This window comes from Ranitomeya variabilis, chromosome 3 (assembly GCF_051348905.1).
Source record: "Ranitomeya variabilis isolate aRanVar5 chromosome 3, aRanVar5.hap1, whole genome shotgun sequence".
Taxonomy (NCBI): Eukaryota; Metazoa; Chordata; class Amphibia; order Anura; family Dendrobatidae; genus Ranitomeya; species Ranitomeya variabilis.
In genome coordinates this window covers 151,712,158-151,731,857 of record NC_135234.1, presented here as the reverse complement: position 1 = coordinate 151,731,857, position 19,700 = coordinate 151,712,158, and the positions used below count along the sequence as shown (strand labels likewise).

The window sequence follows — 19,700 nt, the reverse complement described above, 5'->3', positions numbered from 1 at the left end:
GGATGATATTTTGATTTTTTCAGATGATTGGGAGTCTCATGTGAAACAAGTCAGGATGGTATTTCAGATCCTTCGTGATAATGCCTTGTTTGTGAAGGGGTCTAAGTGCCTCTTTGGAGTACAGAAGGTTTCTTTTTTGGGCTTCATTTTTTCTCCCTCATCTATAGAAATGGATCCGGTTAAGATTCAGGCCATTCATGATTGGATCCAGCCCACATCCATGAAGAGCCTTCAGAAATTTTTGGGCTTTGCTAATTTTTATCGCCGTTTCATTGCCAACTTCTCCAGTGTGGTTAAACCCCTGACCGATTTGACGAAGAAAGGCGCTGATGTGACGAATTGGTCCTCTGCGGCTGTTTCTGCCTTTCAGGAGCTTAAACGCTGATTTACTTCTGCCCCTGTGTTGCGTCAGCCGGATGTTTCTCTTCCTTTTCAGGTTGAGGTTGATGCTTCTGAGATTGGGGCAGGGGCCGTTTTGTCTCAGAGGAATTCTGATGGTTCCTTGATGAAACCGTGTGCCTTTTCTCAAAAGTTTTCGCCTCCGGAACGCAATTATGATGTCGGCAATCGTGAGTTGTTGGCTATGAAGTGGGCATTTGAGGAGTGGCGACATTGGCTTGAGGGGGCCAAGCACCGTATTGTGGTCTTGACCGATCATAAGAATCTGATTTACCTTGAGTCTGCCAAACGGCTGAATCCTAGACAGGCCCGATAGTCCCTGTTTTTCTCCCGTTTTGATTTTGTGGTCTCGTATCTTCCGGGTTCTAAGAATGTTAAGGCTGATGCCCTCTCTAGGAGCTTTTTGCCTGATTCTCCTGGGGTCCTTGAGCCGGTCGGCATTCTGAAGGAAGGGGTGATTCTTTCTGCCATCTCCCCTGATTTACGACGGGTTCTTCAGGAATTTCAGGCTGATAAACCTGACCGCTGTCCAGTGGGGAAACTGTTTGTTCCTGACAGATGGACTAGTAAAGTGATATCTGAGGTTCATTGTTCGGTGTTGGCTGGTCATCCTGGGATTTTTGGTACCAGAGATTTGGTTGGTAGGTCCTTTTGTTGGCCTTCTTTGTCACGGGATGTGCATTCTTTTGTGCAGTCCTGTGGGACTTGTGCGCGGGCCAAGCCTTGTTGTTCCCGTGCTAGTGGGTTGCTTTTGCCTTTGCCGGTCCCTGAGAGGCCTTGGACGCATATTTCTATGGATTTTATTTCAGATCTTCCGGTTTCCCAGAGGATGTTGGTTAGCTGGGTGGTTTGTGACCGGTTTTCTAAGATGGTTCATTTGGTACCTTTGCCTAAATTGCCTTCGTCTTCTGATTTGGTTCTGTTGTTTTTTTAGCATGTGGTTCGTTTGCATGGCATTCCGGAGAATATTGTGTCCGATAGAGGTTCCCAGTTTGTTTCTAGGTTTTGGCGGGACTTTTGTGCTAGGCTGGGCATTGATTTGTCTTTTTCTTCCGCATTTCATCCTCAGACAAATGGCCAAACCGAGCGAACTAATCAGACTTTGGAAACTTATTTGAGATGCTTTGTGTCTGCTGATCAGGATGATTGGATGGCTTTCTTGCCATTGGCCAAGTTTGCCCTTAATAATCGGGCTAGTTCTGCTACCTTGGTTTCACCCTTCTTTTGTAACTCTGGTTTTCATCCTCGTTTTTCTTCAGGGCAGGTTGAGCCTTCTGATTGTCCTGGGGTGGACTATGTGGTTGACAGGTTGCAGCAAATTTGGGCTCATGTTGTTGACAATTTGGTGTTGTCTCAGGAGGGGGCTCAGCGTTTGGCTAACCGTCGTCGGTGTGTTGGTTCCTGGCTTCGGGTTGGGGATTTGGTCTGGTTGTCTTCCCGTAATGTTCCTATGAAGGTTTCTTCCCCTAAGTTCAAGCCTCGGTTTATTGACCCTTATAGGATTTCTGAGATTATCAATCCAGTGTCTTTTCGTTTGGCTCTTCCAGCCTCTTTTTCCATCCATAATGTTTTTCACAGATCTTTGTTGCGGAAATATGTGGTGCCCGTTGTTCCCTCTGTTGATCCTCCTGCCCCGGTGTTGATTGATGGGGAGTTGGAGTATGTGGTTGAGAAGATTTTGGATTCTCGTTTTTCGAGGCGGAAGCTTCAGTATCTTGTCAAATGGAAGGGTTATGGCCAGGAGGATAATTCTTGGGTTGTTGCTTCCAATGTTCATGCTGAGGATTTGGTTCACGCCTTTCATTTGGCTCATCCGGATCGGCCTGGGGGCTCTGGTGAGGGTTCGGTGACCCCTCCTCAAGGGGGGTACTGTTGTGAATTCTGCTCTTGGGCTCCCTCCGGTGGTTATAAGTGGTAGCGCTGCTGTCTCTGGATCGCAGCATTTATCAGGTGTGTCCACTTTTTCAATTCTGACTGGGCTATTTAGTCTTGCTTGACCCTTTAGTCAGTGCCAGTTGTCCATTGTTCCTGGAGGATTCACATCCCTGCCTGGTCTCTCCTGTTTTGCTGTTCATTTCAACAAAGATAATTTCTGGCCTTGATTTTTGCAGTCCACATGCTGTGGGCCTTATTGTTCAGTTCTTTTCCATGTTTTGTCTTGTCCAGCTTGGTCTGTATAGGATTTGCTTAGCCAAGCTGGTATCTCTGGAGATGCAGATATACCCTCCATATCTTTAGTTAGATGTGGAGATTTTATATTTCCGGTGGTGGATATTTTCTAGTGTTTTAATACTGACCGCATAGTACTCTGTCCTATCCTTTCTATTTAGCTAGAGTGGCCACTAGGGTTGAGCGACTTTTATTTTTATAGGATCGGGTCGGGTTTCACGAAACCCGACTTTCTCAAAAGTCGGGTCGAGTGAAATCAGCCGATCCTATAAAAAAGTCAGGGTCGGCCGAAACACGAAACCCAATGCAGCGCAATGGGATACTATGGTTCCCAGGGTCTGAAGGAGAGGAACGTGACCGCTCAGCGACCAATCAAAAGCCGTGACGTAATTCTCATGTCCTAAATTCCTAGAATGAGGAATTTAGGACCTGAAAATTACATCACGGCTTTGTGATTGGTCGCTGAGCGGTCACGTGGGCTGCCGCGACCAATCACAAGCCATGACGTCATCGAAAGGTCTTTCAAGTGCCATTCTTAGGAACGGAAGATGCCGGTTACCAGTGGCGATGTCCAGGCTGCGTCGGAGAGGTGAGTATATCAATATTTTTTATTTTAATTCTTTATTTTACACTTAAATGTGGATTCCGATACCGATTTCCGATATCGCAAACATATCGGAACTCGGTATCGGAATTCCGATACCAGATTCAGAAGATCGCCGACCTCATGGCTGACCCCACACAGGGGTCAGGTCAGGTTTCTTGAAACCCGACTTTGCCAAAAGTCGACGACTTCTGAAAATGGCCGACCCGTTTTGCTCAACCCTAGTGGCCACCTTTGCTAAATCCTGATTTCAGTCTGCGTATGTTATTTCCCTCTCCTCTCACAGTCAATATTTGTGGGGGGCTGTCTATCCTTTGGGGATTTTCTCTGAGGCAAGATAGTTTTCCCTTTTCTATCTCTAGGGGTATTTAGTCCTCCGGCTGTGTTGAGATGTCTAGGGAGTGTTAGGTACATTCCACGGCTACTTCTAGTTGCGGTGTTAAGTTCAGGGTCTGCGGTCAGTACAGGTACCACCTTCTCCAGAGTACGTCTCATGCTGCTCCTAGGCCACCAAACCATAACAGGCGCCCCCTGCCCTGCAACGTCAGAGTCAGAAGGTGCGGAAGAGACCGAACCTGTGGCCAATGGGAAACTAGGAGAGGTGAGTATTTCAAATAATTTAAAGCATGGGGGTCCGGTGGCAGTGCCTGCACTTGTACCGGGCTTCCCGACTCACGACTCATAGCTTTCAAGTGTCCCAACAGCAAGTGGGTCCTCCCCACTTGCTCATGGCTCCGACACTTGCCAGGGTGCCCTGGGTGGTAACGCCAGCCTTGGGACCAGCGTTATGGTCGCCACTGGCCTGAACTGGCTCTCTCTGAAATTTTCAGGAGGACTGAATTTGGGCATATTCAGTAATTCAGCTAGCTTCAGAACAGCACAGGCAAACTGTAAAGCATAGAGTCTACTCTAGCCGCACACTTAATGCTTAGACAATTGACCATGCTGAGACTGCAAGGTGGTGGGTGACCTAGTCAATGAGCTGTACAGTATGCAACTGATAAAAATCCTTCCTATTTTCAAGAATGAAGGGATTTCTTTAAGAGGTATATTACAACCTTGCTTGTTTTTTACAAGCACTTTAAAATTTTACCAATTTATGAACCTGTGACAACCCCTTTAATGCTATAGATATGTAAATGTGTGAGCTCTGTAGCAGAAAATCAACTTCTGATCCCAATGCTGTAAAGATACTGTGCATTACGAAAGGATGTTGGATCAATAAGATATGATGCCGAAAGTTGGACTGTCGCTGAGAATGACAGTATTGCTTTGATACATTGTTTTGTAACTCTATGCAACATGATGTCTGTGGACATAGTCTCTTCTGCATTGTGAGTGTGATAATACATTTTTATTCAGATTTATTTTTTCAGAGTCAGAAAAAAAAGGAAAGAAATAGAGACTGAATCACATCTGTTTTAGGTGTTCCTGGTGGTAGTTGTACAGAGGAACACATTGAAATGCACTTGTACTTGTTCACCTCTTCTGTGATGTTCAAATCCATATGCTGACAATTACATTCGACAGAGAGGTTGAGTTATTTCCAATCAACTGAGTCCAATGGGTCTTAATGTAAACCAGATGGGCATTTCTGCATGCAAATTGCAGAAACATTGCACATTGCTATTAGGGATAAGGTATAAAGTCTGCAAATTCAACATGACAGAGTTCATAATGCTCATCAAGTAAAGCAAGGTCTAAGGATTATTGCTTGCAAGCAACATGTACATTTCAATGTATATTTAAGTGTATGTATAGCCTGAAACCGAAGACTGCAATATGTGGTATAGCATAGGTACATAAATAATACTGTACATAACATTGTTTTTCACAAAATTTTGGTGAATATGAATATTTGGGCCATCATAAAAATTGTCAATTGCCAATGATGGAGTGTTATGAGATTAAGAAAAAGGTCTACTTTTGTCCAGAAACAGCACTACTCCTGCTATATGTACATTGATGCAGCTCTGCTTCTACTACATGACTGAGATGCCCTACCAGAAATAACCCATAGTTGAGACTTGTAAAGTTTTTAGATAATTAACAACATCCTTTTTCTAATCTAGTACAACTCCTTTGAGGAGAACCTGTCACAATGAAAATGTCGTCCAATCTGCAGGCACCTTGTTAATAGAGCAGGGGGAGATGTTTAGATCTACTATATAATTGTCTAAGGGTACTTCCGTCTGTCCTTCTGTAACGGTTATTCGTTCGCTGATTGGTCTTGGCAGCTGCCTGTCATGGCTGCCGCGACCAATCAGCGACGCGCCCAGTCCAGAAAAAAATGGCCGCTTACTCCCCGCACTCACTGCCGGTGCCCGCATACACCGCTCACACAGGGTTAATGCCGGCGGTAACGGACCGCGTTATGCCGCGGGTAACGCACTCCGTTACCGCTGCTATTAACCCTGTGTGTCCCCAACTTTGTACTATTGACGCTGCCTATGCGGCATCAATAGTACAAAATGTAATGTTAAAAATAATAAAAAAAAAAACCTGCTATACTCACCCTCCGCCGCCTTTCTCGCTCCTCGCCACGCTCCCCGGACCACTCCATTACAAGCGTCAGCTTGCGGTGAGGTCCCGTCCCAGGGCTGGTGTGCGGCAAGGACCTGCCGTGACGTCACGGTCATGTGACCGCGGCGTCTTCATAGGTCCTGCTCCCACCAGCCCTGGCACTTGCAATGGAACTCGGCTTCAGGAAAATGGCCGCCGCGATCTCGATCTGCGCACGCGCGGCATCTCGCGGCCATTTTCCTGAAGCAGAGCACTACCATCCGCACAGGATCCAAGGAAGAGGAGACACGGGACGCAGAGGAGCAGCAACAAGAATGGTGAGTATGATACACTACAAGGGGCCCGCGGATCGTTAGGTGAGTATGTTTATTTTTTATTTTTTGGCCCTGTGACATACGTGCCTCGGTAATATACTACGTCACTGGGCAATATCCTACGTGGCTCTGCTGTATACTACAAGGCTGGGCAATATACTACAAAGCTGTGCAATATACTATGTGGCTCTGTTCAATATACAACGTAGCTGCGCAATATCCTACGTCGCTGTGCTGTATACTATGTAGCTGGGCAATACACTACGTGGCAGGGCAATATACTACGTGGCTCTGCTGTATACTACAAGACTACGTGGCTGGACAATATACTACAAGGCTGGGCAATATACTACAAAGCTGTGCAATATACTATGTGGCTCTGTGCAATATACTACGTAGCTGCGCAATATCCTACGTCGCTGTGCTGTATACTAAGTAGCTGGGCAATATACTACGTCGCTGGGCAATATACTACGTGACTGGGCAATATACTACGTAAATGGGCAATATACTACGTGGACATGCATATTCTAGAATACCCGATGCGTTAGAATCGGGCCACCATCTAGTTGATATATATATATTTTTTTTTTTTGAAAACTCTCAGTATAATATGTGCTTTCATAATTTAATCATCTGCTTTTTCTGGGGTTTTCGGTACAGTGGCAGTCCTATCCCTTTGAATACACATTTAGGCTGGGGTCACACATGCGAGTTTTACGGACGTAAGAGCGCAGAAACTACGTCCGTAAAACTCGCATTACATACGGCACAATTATTCTCAATGGGGCTGCTCCTATTAGCCGTATATTACGGTTCAGTATTATACGGCTTTCTACGGCCGTACAAAATTGCAGCATGCTGCGTTTGTCAGCGTACTGCGCAAATAATACGCCAATGAAAGTCTATGGGGGCGAGAAAAATACGGATTCCACACGGACCAGCAGTGTGACTTGCGAGAAATACGCAGCGGTGTTAGTGAAAAGTCGGTAATTCAATTGCCGGCTTTTCATTTCTCCTGCACAAACCCGACAGGATATGAGACATGGTTTTCATACAGTAAACCATCTCATATCCCCTTTTTTTTGCATATTCCACACTACTAATGTTAGTAGTGTGTATGTGCAAAATTTCAGCGCTGTAGCTGCTGAAATAAAGGGTTAAATGGCGGAAAAAATTGGCGTGGGCTCCCGCGCAACTTTCTCCGCCAGAATGGTAAAGCCAGTGACTGAGGGCAGATATTAATAGCCAGGAGAGGGTCCATGGTTATTGGCCCCCCCGTGGCTCAAAACATCTGCCCCCAGCCACCCCAGAAAAGGCACATCTGGAAGATGCGCCTATTCTGGCACTTTGCCACTCTCTTCCCACTCCCTGTAGCGGTGGGATATGGGGTAATGAAGGGTTAATGCCACCTTGCTATTGGAAGGTGACATTAAGCCAGATTAATAATGGAGAGGCGTCAATTATGACACCTATCCATTATTAATCCAATTGTAGGAAAGGGTTAAAAAACACACACACACACACACATGATTACAAAGTATTTTAATGAAATAAACACAGCGGTTGTTGTAATAATTTATTGCTCTCCCATTCCATTTCCAGGACCTCGCTTGGCAACATAATAAACGCACAAGATACATACCTTCTGCTGTCAGATCTCGTCCCACGAAGTAATCCATCTGAAGGGGTTAACTAATATTACAGGCAGGAGCCCTGCTAAATGCAGCGGTGTGCTCCTGCTTGTAATGCCCCGGCGAATGAATGAAATGTAGGTCATTGACCTACATTTCCTTCAGTCGCGGTGATGCGCCCCCTGCTGGATGTCCTCATATGACCTGGAGCGTGGGAAAAAGTTCCCAGGCTGCAGTTCATGAGAACATCCAGCAGGGGCGCATCACCGCGACTCAATGTAAGTACAGATCACTGCTTTCCTTTCAGCACCCGGGGCTTACAGGCACGGAGCACAGCTGCATTTAGCAGGGCTCCTGCCTGTAATATTAGTTAACCCCTTCAGATGGATTACATCGTGGGAAGTGATCTGACATCAGAAGGTATGTATCTTGTGCATTTATTGTTTTCCCAAGCGAGGGTCTGGAAATGGAATGAGAGAACAATAAATTATTACAACAACCGCTGTGTTTATTTCATTAAAATACTTTTCAATCATGTGTGTGTGTTTTTTAACCCTTTCCTACAATTGGATTAATAATGGATAGGTGTCATAATTGACGCCTCTCCATTATTAATCTGGCTTAATGTCACCTTCCAATAGCAAGGTGGCATTAACCCTTCATTACCCCATATCCCACTGCTACAGGGAGTGGGAAGAGAGTGGCCAAGTGCCAGAATAGGCGCATCTTCCAGATGTGCCTTTTCTGGGGTGGCTGGGGGCAGATGTTTTTAGCCACGGGGGGGCCAATAACCATGGACCCTCTCCTGGCTATTAATATCTGCCCTCAGTCACTGGCTTTACCGCTCTGGCGGAGAAAATTGCGCGGGAGCCCACGCCAATTTTTTCCGCCATTTAACCCTTTATTTCAGCAGCTACAGCGCTGAAATTTTGCACATACACACTACTAATATTAGTAATGTGGAATATGCAAAAAAAAAGGGGATATGAGATGGTTTACTGTATGAAAACCATGTCTCATATCCTGTCGGGTTTGTGCAGGAGAAATGAAAAGCCGGCAATTGTATTACCGGCTGTTCACAGATATCGCGCTGAATGAAATCTAAATACAGAATATATATATGTGTCTCAATGACATATATATATATATACTGTATATATGTTTTCCCTAACATTTGAGCACATAAATCCATTAGATGTCGGTTTTGCAAGCCTGCGCGAAAATCTCGCAGTACGGATGCCATACGGATTACATACGGAGGATGCCATGCGCAAAATACGCTGAAACACCCTGACTACGGATCAATATTTTGGGGACATTTCTCCGTATTACGGCCGTAGTACGGACGTATAATACGTGGCTTATTTTCTTACGCCATGTGTGACCCCAGCCTTATACAAGGAAAACTGTCAATCACAGATAGGGCCGAACACCCCAGAAAGAGCAGAGGGTTAAATGATGAAAGCACAGATGTACTGAAACTTTTTTTCACAAAACTGTAAATCAATCTGCTCAGCTTCTCCTGCTCTGTAACATGGTGCCTGCAGATTGGACGGCATTTTCATGGTGACAGGTTCTCTTTGATTTTGTATTCAAAGTAAAAATAAGAAATAAATGATTATCAGGCATATCAGTCTTGGATCTCTGGCCCTTTCTAAATATAACATGATTGAAATGAAATGACTCTCTATGTTGTAGGTGTTCCTCTAAAGCCAAGAAAAGAACTAAGCTTCAGTGAACTTCAACAAGGAAATCTTGACATTAAATGGTCTTCAAAATTTAACATTTCTGTTGAGCCAGTGATCTATGTGGTTCAGAGAAGATGGAATTACGGGATCCACCCAAGTGAAGATGATGCTACACCATGGCAAACGATTTCACAGGTCTGTTTTAAGTACTAAAATATAGATCTATGTGTGATTTAAATAACACACACATATAATACTCACATATGATACTGTTGTTAACCTCCTCACGACCTTTGACATATATATGTGAAATGTGATGTTCCTGCCTTTGATGTGGACTGGCACGCTGTGCCCTCATCTTTCCCCATATATGATGACTGAGTTAATCAGCTATCATGTGCCTTTAACAGTTTCAGGCTGAGAAGTGCTCCACCTGCATCTGTTAACCAGTTACATCCGGCTGTCCAGCTGTCAATCACTGCGAGATTTAACACTTGCCGGGAGTCTGCTGATGACCCCCATGCCTGTCATTATGATACCCCTGTGAATGCTGGCTGGCCTTCAGTGTTCATAGGAGATTGTGATTTCTGCTATACACAGCAGTGCTGTTGCACTGCTGTGTATAGTACAGACAATTGGATGATCGCATCTTCATGTCTCCTAAGGAGACTATTAAATTCAGTCAAAAGTAAAAAAAAAAAAAAAAAAAAAAAGTTTTTACAAATATGAAAAAAGCACAAGTTCAAATCACCGCTTTTTTGCCCCATTAAAAATAAAACAATTTTTAAAAATTACACATATTTGATATTGCCGTGTTCAAAAATGTCCGATCTATCAAAATATAAAATGCATTAATATGATTGATAAACTGATTGCAAGTATTCATCAGTCAGCACCTGCGCTCTAAATAAATAATAAAAAAAAAATGGTGTGTGTTCCCCTATATTTTTGATAACCAGCCAGGCAAAACTGAGAGCTGGGGGTTGCAACCTCCAGATATCACCATTCGCAAGGTTGGTTATGAAGAATAGAGGGGTCCCCACGCTGTGCCTTGCTAAAGAAGACAGCTGGGGGCTGGTATTCTTAGGCTGGTAAAAATGATATTGACCCCCCAGCCTAAAAATAGTAGCAGCCTACATCTATCAGATGTGCCCTCTAGTGGTGGCAAGTGGGGCTCACATTTGTGGGTTTATTGTGACCTTTGTATTGTCCAGAGACATCAAGCCTAAGACTTAAGGTACCTTCACACGAAACGACATCGCTAGCGATCCGTGACGTTGCAGCGTCCTGGCTAGCGATATCGTTTCGTTTGACACGCAGCAGCGATCAGGATCCTGCTGTGATGTCGCTGGTCGCTGAATAAAGTCCAGAACTTTATTTGGTCGTCCGATCGCTGTGTATCGTTGTGTTTGAAAGCAAAAGCAACGATACCAGCGATGTTTTACACTGGTAACCAGGGTAAACATCGGGTTACCAAGCGCAGGGCCGCGCTTAGTAACCCGATGTTTACCCTGGTTACCAGCGTAAAAGTAAAAAAAACAAACAGTACATGCTCACCTGCGCGTCCCCCAGCCTCTGCTTCCTGACACTGACTGAGCTCCGGCCCTAAAGTGAAAGTGAAAGCACAGCGGTGACGTCACCGCTGTGCTGTTAGGGCCGGAGCTCAGTCAGTGTCAGGAAGCAGAGGCTGGGGGACGCGCAGGTGAGCATGTACTGTTTGTTTTTTTTACTTTTACGCTGGTAACCAGGGTAAACATCGGGTTACTAAGCGCGGCCCTGCGCTTAGCAACCCGATGTTTACCCTGGTTACCCGGGGACCTCGGCATCGTTGGTCGCTGGAGAGCGGTCTGTGTGACAGCTCTCCAGCGATCAAACAGCGATGCTGCAGCAATCGGCATCGTTGTCGCTATCGCTGCAGCGTCGCTTCGTGTGAAGGTACCTTTAGTAATGGAGAGGCATCTATAAGACTCCTATTCATTACTAATCCTGTAGTTATATGGTAAATAAACACACATCCAGAATAAAGTCTTTTGTTGAAATAATGACACAGACGCCTTTAATTATTCTAAATTAAACCATACTCACATCAACATCCATTCCATTAAAGCCATTGTCTCCTGTAATAAAATAAAAATAAAAAACAATCATATTCCTCACCTGACCGTCATTTTGTCTCATGCCGTAATCCTTGTCTGGGAATAAACAGTTTTCAATCTATATGGTGCCGAGATGCGACCATCCAGGCTGAGAGCCACTGGGAGAATGAGCTGCTGCGAGCACAGCATCAATGACTAGCAGTGACATCGTCAAGGTTACCGACAGTCACTGAGACTGCATTCTGAGCCAGGCCCCAGACCTCAGTGAGATCCCCCCTAGCACAGTGAGATAGTCTCATGGTGCAGCGCTGAGCTCAGAGAGTTCACCACAGTGAACTGTGAGAAATTTCTCCAAAGACATATTAATTATAAAGGAACCTTCACCATAATAGTGATTTCCAAAATTAAACTACACCTGGAGTGTGTGGAAAACTCATAGCCAAAAGGTTGGATCACAAGTATCCATACACACCACTCAAAAAAAGGTATAATATAAAAATATAAATTTTATTGAAAAATATACAACACAAAAATTCAATAAAATATTAAATGACGTACACAGAGTAAGAGGAAAAGAGTATACTAAAGTAAACCACTCATGGTAGTACGGAAGAATAACGGGTTATGGGATAGTACAAAGACTAAGTAACACAGATCTCACTCAGAGATATTATATATAACATCTTGCTAATTCTGAATATAACAGATCATAAAGTGCTAATAGTGCAAAAAGTGCAGAGCAAAATATCATCTGTAAAATCTAAGACATACCCATATCAGAATCAAATGCCCATCCACAGTACCACAAACGCCCCGACGAGCGTTTCGCGGAATGCTTTCTCAAGGGGAAGTTGTGCTAGCAGGGATCTCGCTGAGGTCACTGCAGTTCAGGTGCCCAGCTGGGAATGCAGCCTCAGCAACCGGTGGTATCCTCGATGACGTCACCACTGTTCACTGATGCTGGGCTCTCAGCAGCTCATTCATCCATGGTTCTCAGCCTGGATGGTTATTAGCAGCAGCAAGCGTAGGCTGATGGGAGAAGTAGTAAACTTTTTACCTCTGATCACAGCTGCGGGCTCACGCCGTCATTTGATAGCGTGGGAACCAAAGCTTTCTGACCGACGATAATGATTTTTCCGCCAATCAGAAGCAGTGTTTGCCACGCTGTCATGCACATGATAGTGCAACAAACACCTGATGTTTCGAGGGCCGAACCTGAACAGTAACATGGATTTACTGGTGAAGTCTGTGTTCAGTGTAGTTGTCCGAACAGTAGAACAGTAGGTGTTTGGTACGGATGCCGAATATTACTGTCCGGGTTCGCCCATGTGTCGCCTTAGCTTTTTGGTCCCAGGAAAAAGAAAGCTTCTGCTAGCAGCAAAAACTTCATCCCCTCTCCCCATTAAAAACATGTTAATATTAATGTTTTGCTGTTTACGAAGGGGTCAAGGGAAAGTTTTTCCAACAGCTTTCTAAAGGCATCTTTACAGCAAAAAAAAACTTTTCAAAGTGCTGATGCAAAGTTTTTAGTATTCTTACTTAGATATACCCATCTGTGAACCCTCTTATGTCATACGTCAAGTCACATTGCCCTGAAGCCCTGACCTATTACAAATAAAAAAGTCACCTGGCTTTGATCACCTTGTTTTTCCCCTTTTTTTAGCACTTGGGTAACTGAGTGTTACCACTGGTCTAATTTTTAAAAGGGATCATTACATGCCCAAATCCAAGGAGAACCTGTCATAATGGATGAATCTCCTTAGACAGTCATAGTCAGTCATCAGTTTTATCATTTGATTGTTAGTGTTCATCATTTGTTTAGCAAATTTACCAATTTATAAAAGTTGGATTGATACATACTGTATGTATCAATTTGGGCCTCCTCAGAAATATACAAATTCTATATTAGTCACTCATAACATAAAGAAGTAGTAAACTCTATTACTAGAAGAGAAATAGGGATAGCAAAAATTTGTGTTAAACATGGTGAACAAACAGGACACTAGACATTGTATGCTCACATGTATAACATGCTGCTACCAGGAGCAACTCAATATTTTAGAATATGGAAAAATCCTCTGCCGCTCTTCCCACATGCTCGGTCAGCTGGAGGATGCTGCCGTTAAGTCCAATAATAATTAAAAATAAAAAAAATGGGAAAAATAGAGCCTCGGCAGCACCATTTTACTCAAGCACTTATTTATTTTTCATTATTAAGAATCTGTATGGAAGACCTTGTGTGCGCAGTATAATTAATTTTTTATGAAATACTGCATACATCTGGCTGAATACTGCCCTAAAACCAATTTTTCCATTCCAAATAGAAAATTGCTTTTTTCGTTACTAATATTTCAAAATAATGCCAAAATAAACGTAGAAAGGAGTGTAGTATTATGTGGTCAGGCGCTAGTCTATGAAGTGGGAGTTGTTGGCTAAGTATCAATATTAACTTTGTGTGGCCTTGCAAGAATTTCAAACTGCCTTTATTACAGTAAATGAGATTGTAAGCATTGTGGTCACAAGAATTTACTGTATCTGCTGACAGGTCAAAAGAATTGAACTAATTAACTTTAGGCTCCAAATCCTTACAATCAATAATATAAAAATAGAGAACCCACATGTTTGACATCTGAAACTTTTGGAAGTGAACACAAAGTTGCAAAGTTTACTGTATTTAGAAGAAATTAATTGGAATAATATTGGGAATTATTAATATATTGTTCAATATGTGCCATCTGTACTCGATCGATCCAACTTCTCCTTGACTGAATCTAAGCAGGAACCTCCCATCTCAATGAGTAGTAACTATCAATTTGTGAGTGTGTCGAGTCAATAAGTGATGAGGTTAGAGAGTATGTAATTGGGTCCTTTTGCCCCAGTATGGGTGCCTCCAGGAATAAAACAATGCCAAAAAGAGGGATAATATTTATATAAGCTATATTCCTTTCTTTTCTTTTATATACATCATTCTCATGGCTTAATGGGTTGGGTGAGTGGACCAGCTTTGAAAAATAGATGATTTTACAATACCCTATCAACGGATGTTTATGCTTTTTGTCTATATGTAGCCATACAGTGATTGTGATGTGAGATGCAGCCTGTTGTGTTTTTCTAACATTGCAATCATTTATTATATATGAATCATATAATCAAAATTGTGACAAGGTAATATAGAATCTGTAATTTGTGCACTTTCACCTCTAGAAACTATATCTGACTCTTATATTATGAGAAATGAGAAACAGTTCTATCAATAGATTTCCACCCTTCAGGATAAATATATTCTTTAAATATGTCATGAAAGATACTGTACATCACTGTATGAGTCTTGATGCCTTGGTTTTATCACTTAATAAAGACGCCGATACAGAGCTGAAACGAGAAGTATAAATAAAAACTCCATTGCATTGCATTAAGATGATTTTATTCCAGCAATGCAGCGTACTGTAAACGTAAATCATTCACCCTGGTAAATCTCTGTATCAGTGACATAAATGGAACACATGGAGTTCCATAGCAAAGCTTAAAGGGAACCTATCAGCAAGATTATGCACAGAAACCTACACACAGTGTCAGATCAGCACCGTTACACTGATTAAAATGATACCTTGGTTGAGGAAATCCATCTTGTGGTTCTTGTTTAATCTTTATTTTCAGTTTTGAGTTAAAGAGATTCTCGTGCTTCGGGGTAAGCCTGTGTGTGGGGTCTTCTTGTGGTGCTCTGATTAGGTATTAATAATGAACACTGCTAATAGGTCACTGATCCCTCACTGACCTGCCCCCTAATTTACATAATGAATATATGTGCATACTAAAAAAAAACCCTTCTGTAGGCACCTGTGCTGCAGCATAATCTCATATTTACTGTGTTAATAATAAATGTGCTTAAGGTTATCCTGATAGTATAAAAAAATCAATTTTAAAATGTCACCAGCCACACCTGCACAGTAGCAACTATTGTTGTATATTATTATTATTATTTATTTATATAGCAGCATTAATTCCATGGTGCTGTACATGAGAAAGGGGTTACATACAGGGTTATAGCTATCATTTACAGTAAACAGGTTTACAGTGACACACTGGTACAGAGGGGAGAGGACCCTGTCCTTGCGGACTTACATTCTATGGGAGGTGATCTGATAGCTGCTTTTGTGCAGGCATCGGTGGCGCCATCTTGCTAGAGAAGAAAAAAGTTTGGAACTCAGCATCCTGTTCACACTGAGTGGCATTAACCCAGTGTGTACATGTAATCGCTTGCTGTGTCTTCCGTCACTGTACACTAGCAGTAGTTTTCCATCTATGCACGGTGGACCCCAGGTTGCGATTGTGCTTCATTATTTATTTTATTTAGTGCAATCCCCTGACCCTAAAGGTACCTTCACACGAAACGACATCGCTAGCGATCCGTGACGTTACAGCATCCTGGCTAGGGATATCGTTTCGTTTGACACGCAGCAGCGATCAGGATCCTGCTGTGATGTCGCTGGTCGCTGAATAAAGTCCAGAACTTTATTTGGTCGTCCGATCGCTGTGTATCGTTGTGTTTGAAAGCAAAAGCAACGATACCAGCGATGTTTTACACTGGTAACCAGGGTAAACATCGGGTTACCAAGCGCAGGGCCGCGCTTAGTAACCCGATGTTTACCCTGGTTACCAGCGTAAAAGTAAAAAAAACAAACAGTACATGCTCACCTGCGCGTCCCCCAGCGTCTGCTTCCTGACACTTACTGAGCGCCGGCCCTAAAGTGAAAGTGAAAGCACAGCGGTGACGTCACCGCTCTGCTGTTAGGGCCGGAGCTCAGTCAGTGTCAGGAAGCAGACGCCGGGGGACGTGCAGGTGAGCATGTGCGGTTTGTTTTTTTTACTTTTACGCTGGTAACCAGGGTAAACATCGGGTTACTAAGCGCGGCCCTGCGCTTAGCAACCCGATGTTTACCCTGGTTACCCGGGACCTCGGCATCGTTGGTCGCTGGAGAGCGGTCTGTGTGACAGCTCTCCAGCGATCAAACAGCGACGCTGCAGCGATCGGCATCATTGTCGCTATCGCTGCAGCGTCGCTTCGTGTGAAGGTTCCTTAACACAGATCTCTCCAGTATTTACTTGTTCTGGCTCTCAAGGACTTGCAATGAGAGCTTGTGACTGTTACCTCTGACTTCCAGTAAGTCAGAAGTTGCGGTCATAAGATGGTGGAATGAGCTGAAGACAATGGGTGGTGAATATAATATTTGATGCCAGAATCTTGCTTTCACTAGTAGCATTACTCCAGAGCTGAAATAAAAGTAATCCACTGTAGTTGTTCTTTAAAAATAGTACTTGGGTACTGAATATAGCATTTGATAATCAGGAGCAAATACTACACTCACTGGCATTGAAAGTCCAGTGTATACTGTGTAAAAATAAAAGCTCTATTTTGAAATTGGAACCTCTCATGCATTCTGTACATCCCAAGGATGGAATGAGCAAACTCAGATTACAAAATTGAAAATAAACCTACATTTTTATGTTTGCAATTCACATTTTATTCAGGTTTTGTATATTACATATATTTATTGAAATAATATTCACTTGTAAATTTCTTTTGACATTTGCAAAATGCTTTACTTAGCATTTTTTACCTTGTAATTTTTCCATATTCATGGAAAAAGGTTACATTTACTAGACATTTTGAGGTAATAGCAGGTAAAAGCTATTATCTCCTCTGTAATTTACAGATGAAAATAATGCTTTTAAAAGTATTTCGAATGAAAAAGTTAATCCCAGAACTTTACTGATCCTTAATTTCCTCATCTATTAGTGTTGTAAGCTTATACATTATTAATATTAATGCCTTGAAACTTCTTTTTACTTTTTCACAGTTTGTAGAATGGATATTTTATTATAGACCACCCTAATAACCAAAGAGACAAAAATATATCCAGTTTTTTTAAGATGTTGCAAGTTTAAAAAATAGTTAGCTATGTTCCTATTATAAATATATAGAACTTATTGACCAGAACTGGACACAATATTCCAGATGCAATCTTACCAAGGAGGAGTAGAAAGCGATAATTACTTCAAGTGATTTTGACTCTATGCGTCTCTCAATGCATCCTAGAAATGTGTTTGCCTATTTGGCTGCTGCATCACACTGTTGACTCATGTGCAGTCTGTGATTTATTGGCATACCCAAGTCTTTTTCACACATGCTGTTGCTTAGTTCTGTATCTTCCATTCTGTAGATGTAATTTTTGTTTTTCTTCTTAGATGTAGAATTTTACATTTTTCCCTGTTAAATACTATTCTGTTAGTCACTGCCCATTGTTCAAGTTTATCTAGATCCTTCTGAATCCTTTCTCTGTCTTCTGTAGTGTTAGCTATCCCTCCTAGCTTTGCAAATTTGATCTGATTACCTTCGATTTCCTCATCTAGATAATTTATAAAAATGTTCAACAAGACTGGGACCAGGACAGAGCCTTGTGGTGCACCACTTAAAACACTGTTCCAATATGCAACCATTTTTTACCACTCTTTGAGTGCAATCATTGAGCCAGTTATTAATCCACCTAACCGTAGCCTTGTGAATCCCATACTTGGTCTTTTTTTTAATAAGGATTGTATGAGATACTTTATCAAATGCTTTGCTGAAGTCGATATTTACTATGTCTAACACATTTTCCTGATCCACTCAGTCAATGATTCCATCATAGAAGGAAATTAGATTAGTCTGGCATGACTAGTTTGCTACAAACCCATTCTGACTCTGGTTAATTACTGTATTCTTATCCAAGTACTTACATACATATTGTTTAATAATCTGTTGAAAGATCATTCATGGTATAGAAGAAAGGCTCACTGGCCTGTAATTTCCTGCCTCCATCTTCTTTACTTTTTTGAAGATAGGGACAACATTTGCCCTTCTCTAGTCTTCTGGGACTTCTCCTGTTCTCCTGGATTTTTCAAATATTCTGGCCAGTGGATCTGCAATTTACTTTGCTAACTCTTTCAGTACCCTAGGATGTAATTCATCTGGATCAGAAGATTTAAATTAATTTAAATTAGCTATATCAGGAGATCTTTAGGCACTGTACATTCATATGCCGGTTCTATAAGGCTAAAAAGCCCAATCCAAAATGTACATAATTGCAGGCAAGACCATAACATGAAAAATATTCCTGCTTCCTCCCCAGAGCAACACAGGCAATTAGAGTTGGTGATGCCCATTTTGAACACCACCCCTGTTAATCTGTATACTCACTCTATGTATGACATACAACTGTGAGAGTCTACCAGGTTCACTTAGTGAGAGACTGGGGACATTTTCTATGATAAAAGACCACCTCTCTTCAGAAATGACCTCAACTCCAATTCCCACTTTTGTTTAGCCAGCAAAGGAATATTTTTCAGAAAAACAAATAGCAAGTCATATATGCTGGAAGTTTCTTAGTAACCCCTGTTGAGCATATAGTGTCTAAAGCAGAGGTCTCAAACTGCATTCCTCAAGGGCCGCAAACAGGTCATGTTTTCAAGATTTCCTTGTACTGCACAGGTGATAATTTAATCACCTACACACATAATGATTACAGCACCTTGTGCAATGCTAAGGAAATCTTGAAAACACGCATGGTTTGCGGCCCTCGAGGAATGCAGTTTGAGACCCCTGATCTGATGTAATATCTTTTTGAACCACAAAGTTATTTACATTGAGCTATATATGCATGTTTAAGTTTGACATATTGAAACAAACTATATTCAAGCAGGTGAAACTCCTTCTGTAAACATTCGAAGGTTTTGAGTGCATTATTAGTGATTGGCTAATTAACATATGAATATCTCATGTACCGCCAATTTCCAAATTCAGATAGCTTCGCAATTTCTGGGAGATATTTGCTATTCCGTATGCATGAATATATTGTATAGAATTCTATTTCTCTAATTTGTATAACCTTAGACCAAACTTTACTAATAAGGCCCAATGTAGGGAATTTCAGTAGGCTATTAAATTTCCCCACCTCCAGACTGCTTACCAGAGGTCCCCTACCTGCCACATTTTGGATAATGTTGCTTATTGAATCTTTTGGTAACGTCTCTTTCCACCTCCTTAGATGCTGGCACTGGGCTGCTAAAAAATATAACCATAGATTAGGTAATGGCAGGCCTCCTTCAACCCTGGATCTCTGTAGAGTTTTAACTTGTTTCTGGAGAGTCCCTTATGCCAGATTAGGTCTCCAAAATGTAGGTTTTTCTTGTGAAATCAATTTAGGAGTAGGCAACCTGTGGATGTTCGGGTCCGG

General features: G+C 42.3%; 1 protein-coding gene across 1 annotated transcript in view; it reads left to right on the top strand.

Annotated features, from left to right (window-relative positions):
- The window catches only part of ANOS1 (anosmin 1), a 307,265-nt gene that overhangs the window by 156,067 nt on the left and 131,498 nt on the right, over window positions 1-19,700 (top strand). The window contains exon 5 of the mRNA XM_077294730.1: window positions 9,342-9,526. Within this exon, the coding sequence (XP_077150845.1) occupies window positions 9,342-9,526 (185 nt within the window). The remainder of the gene's footprint in view (window positions 1-9,341; window positions 9,527-19,700) is intronic.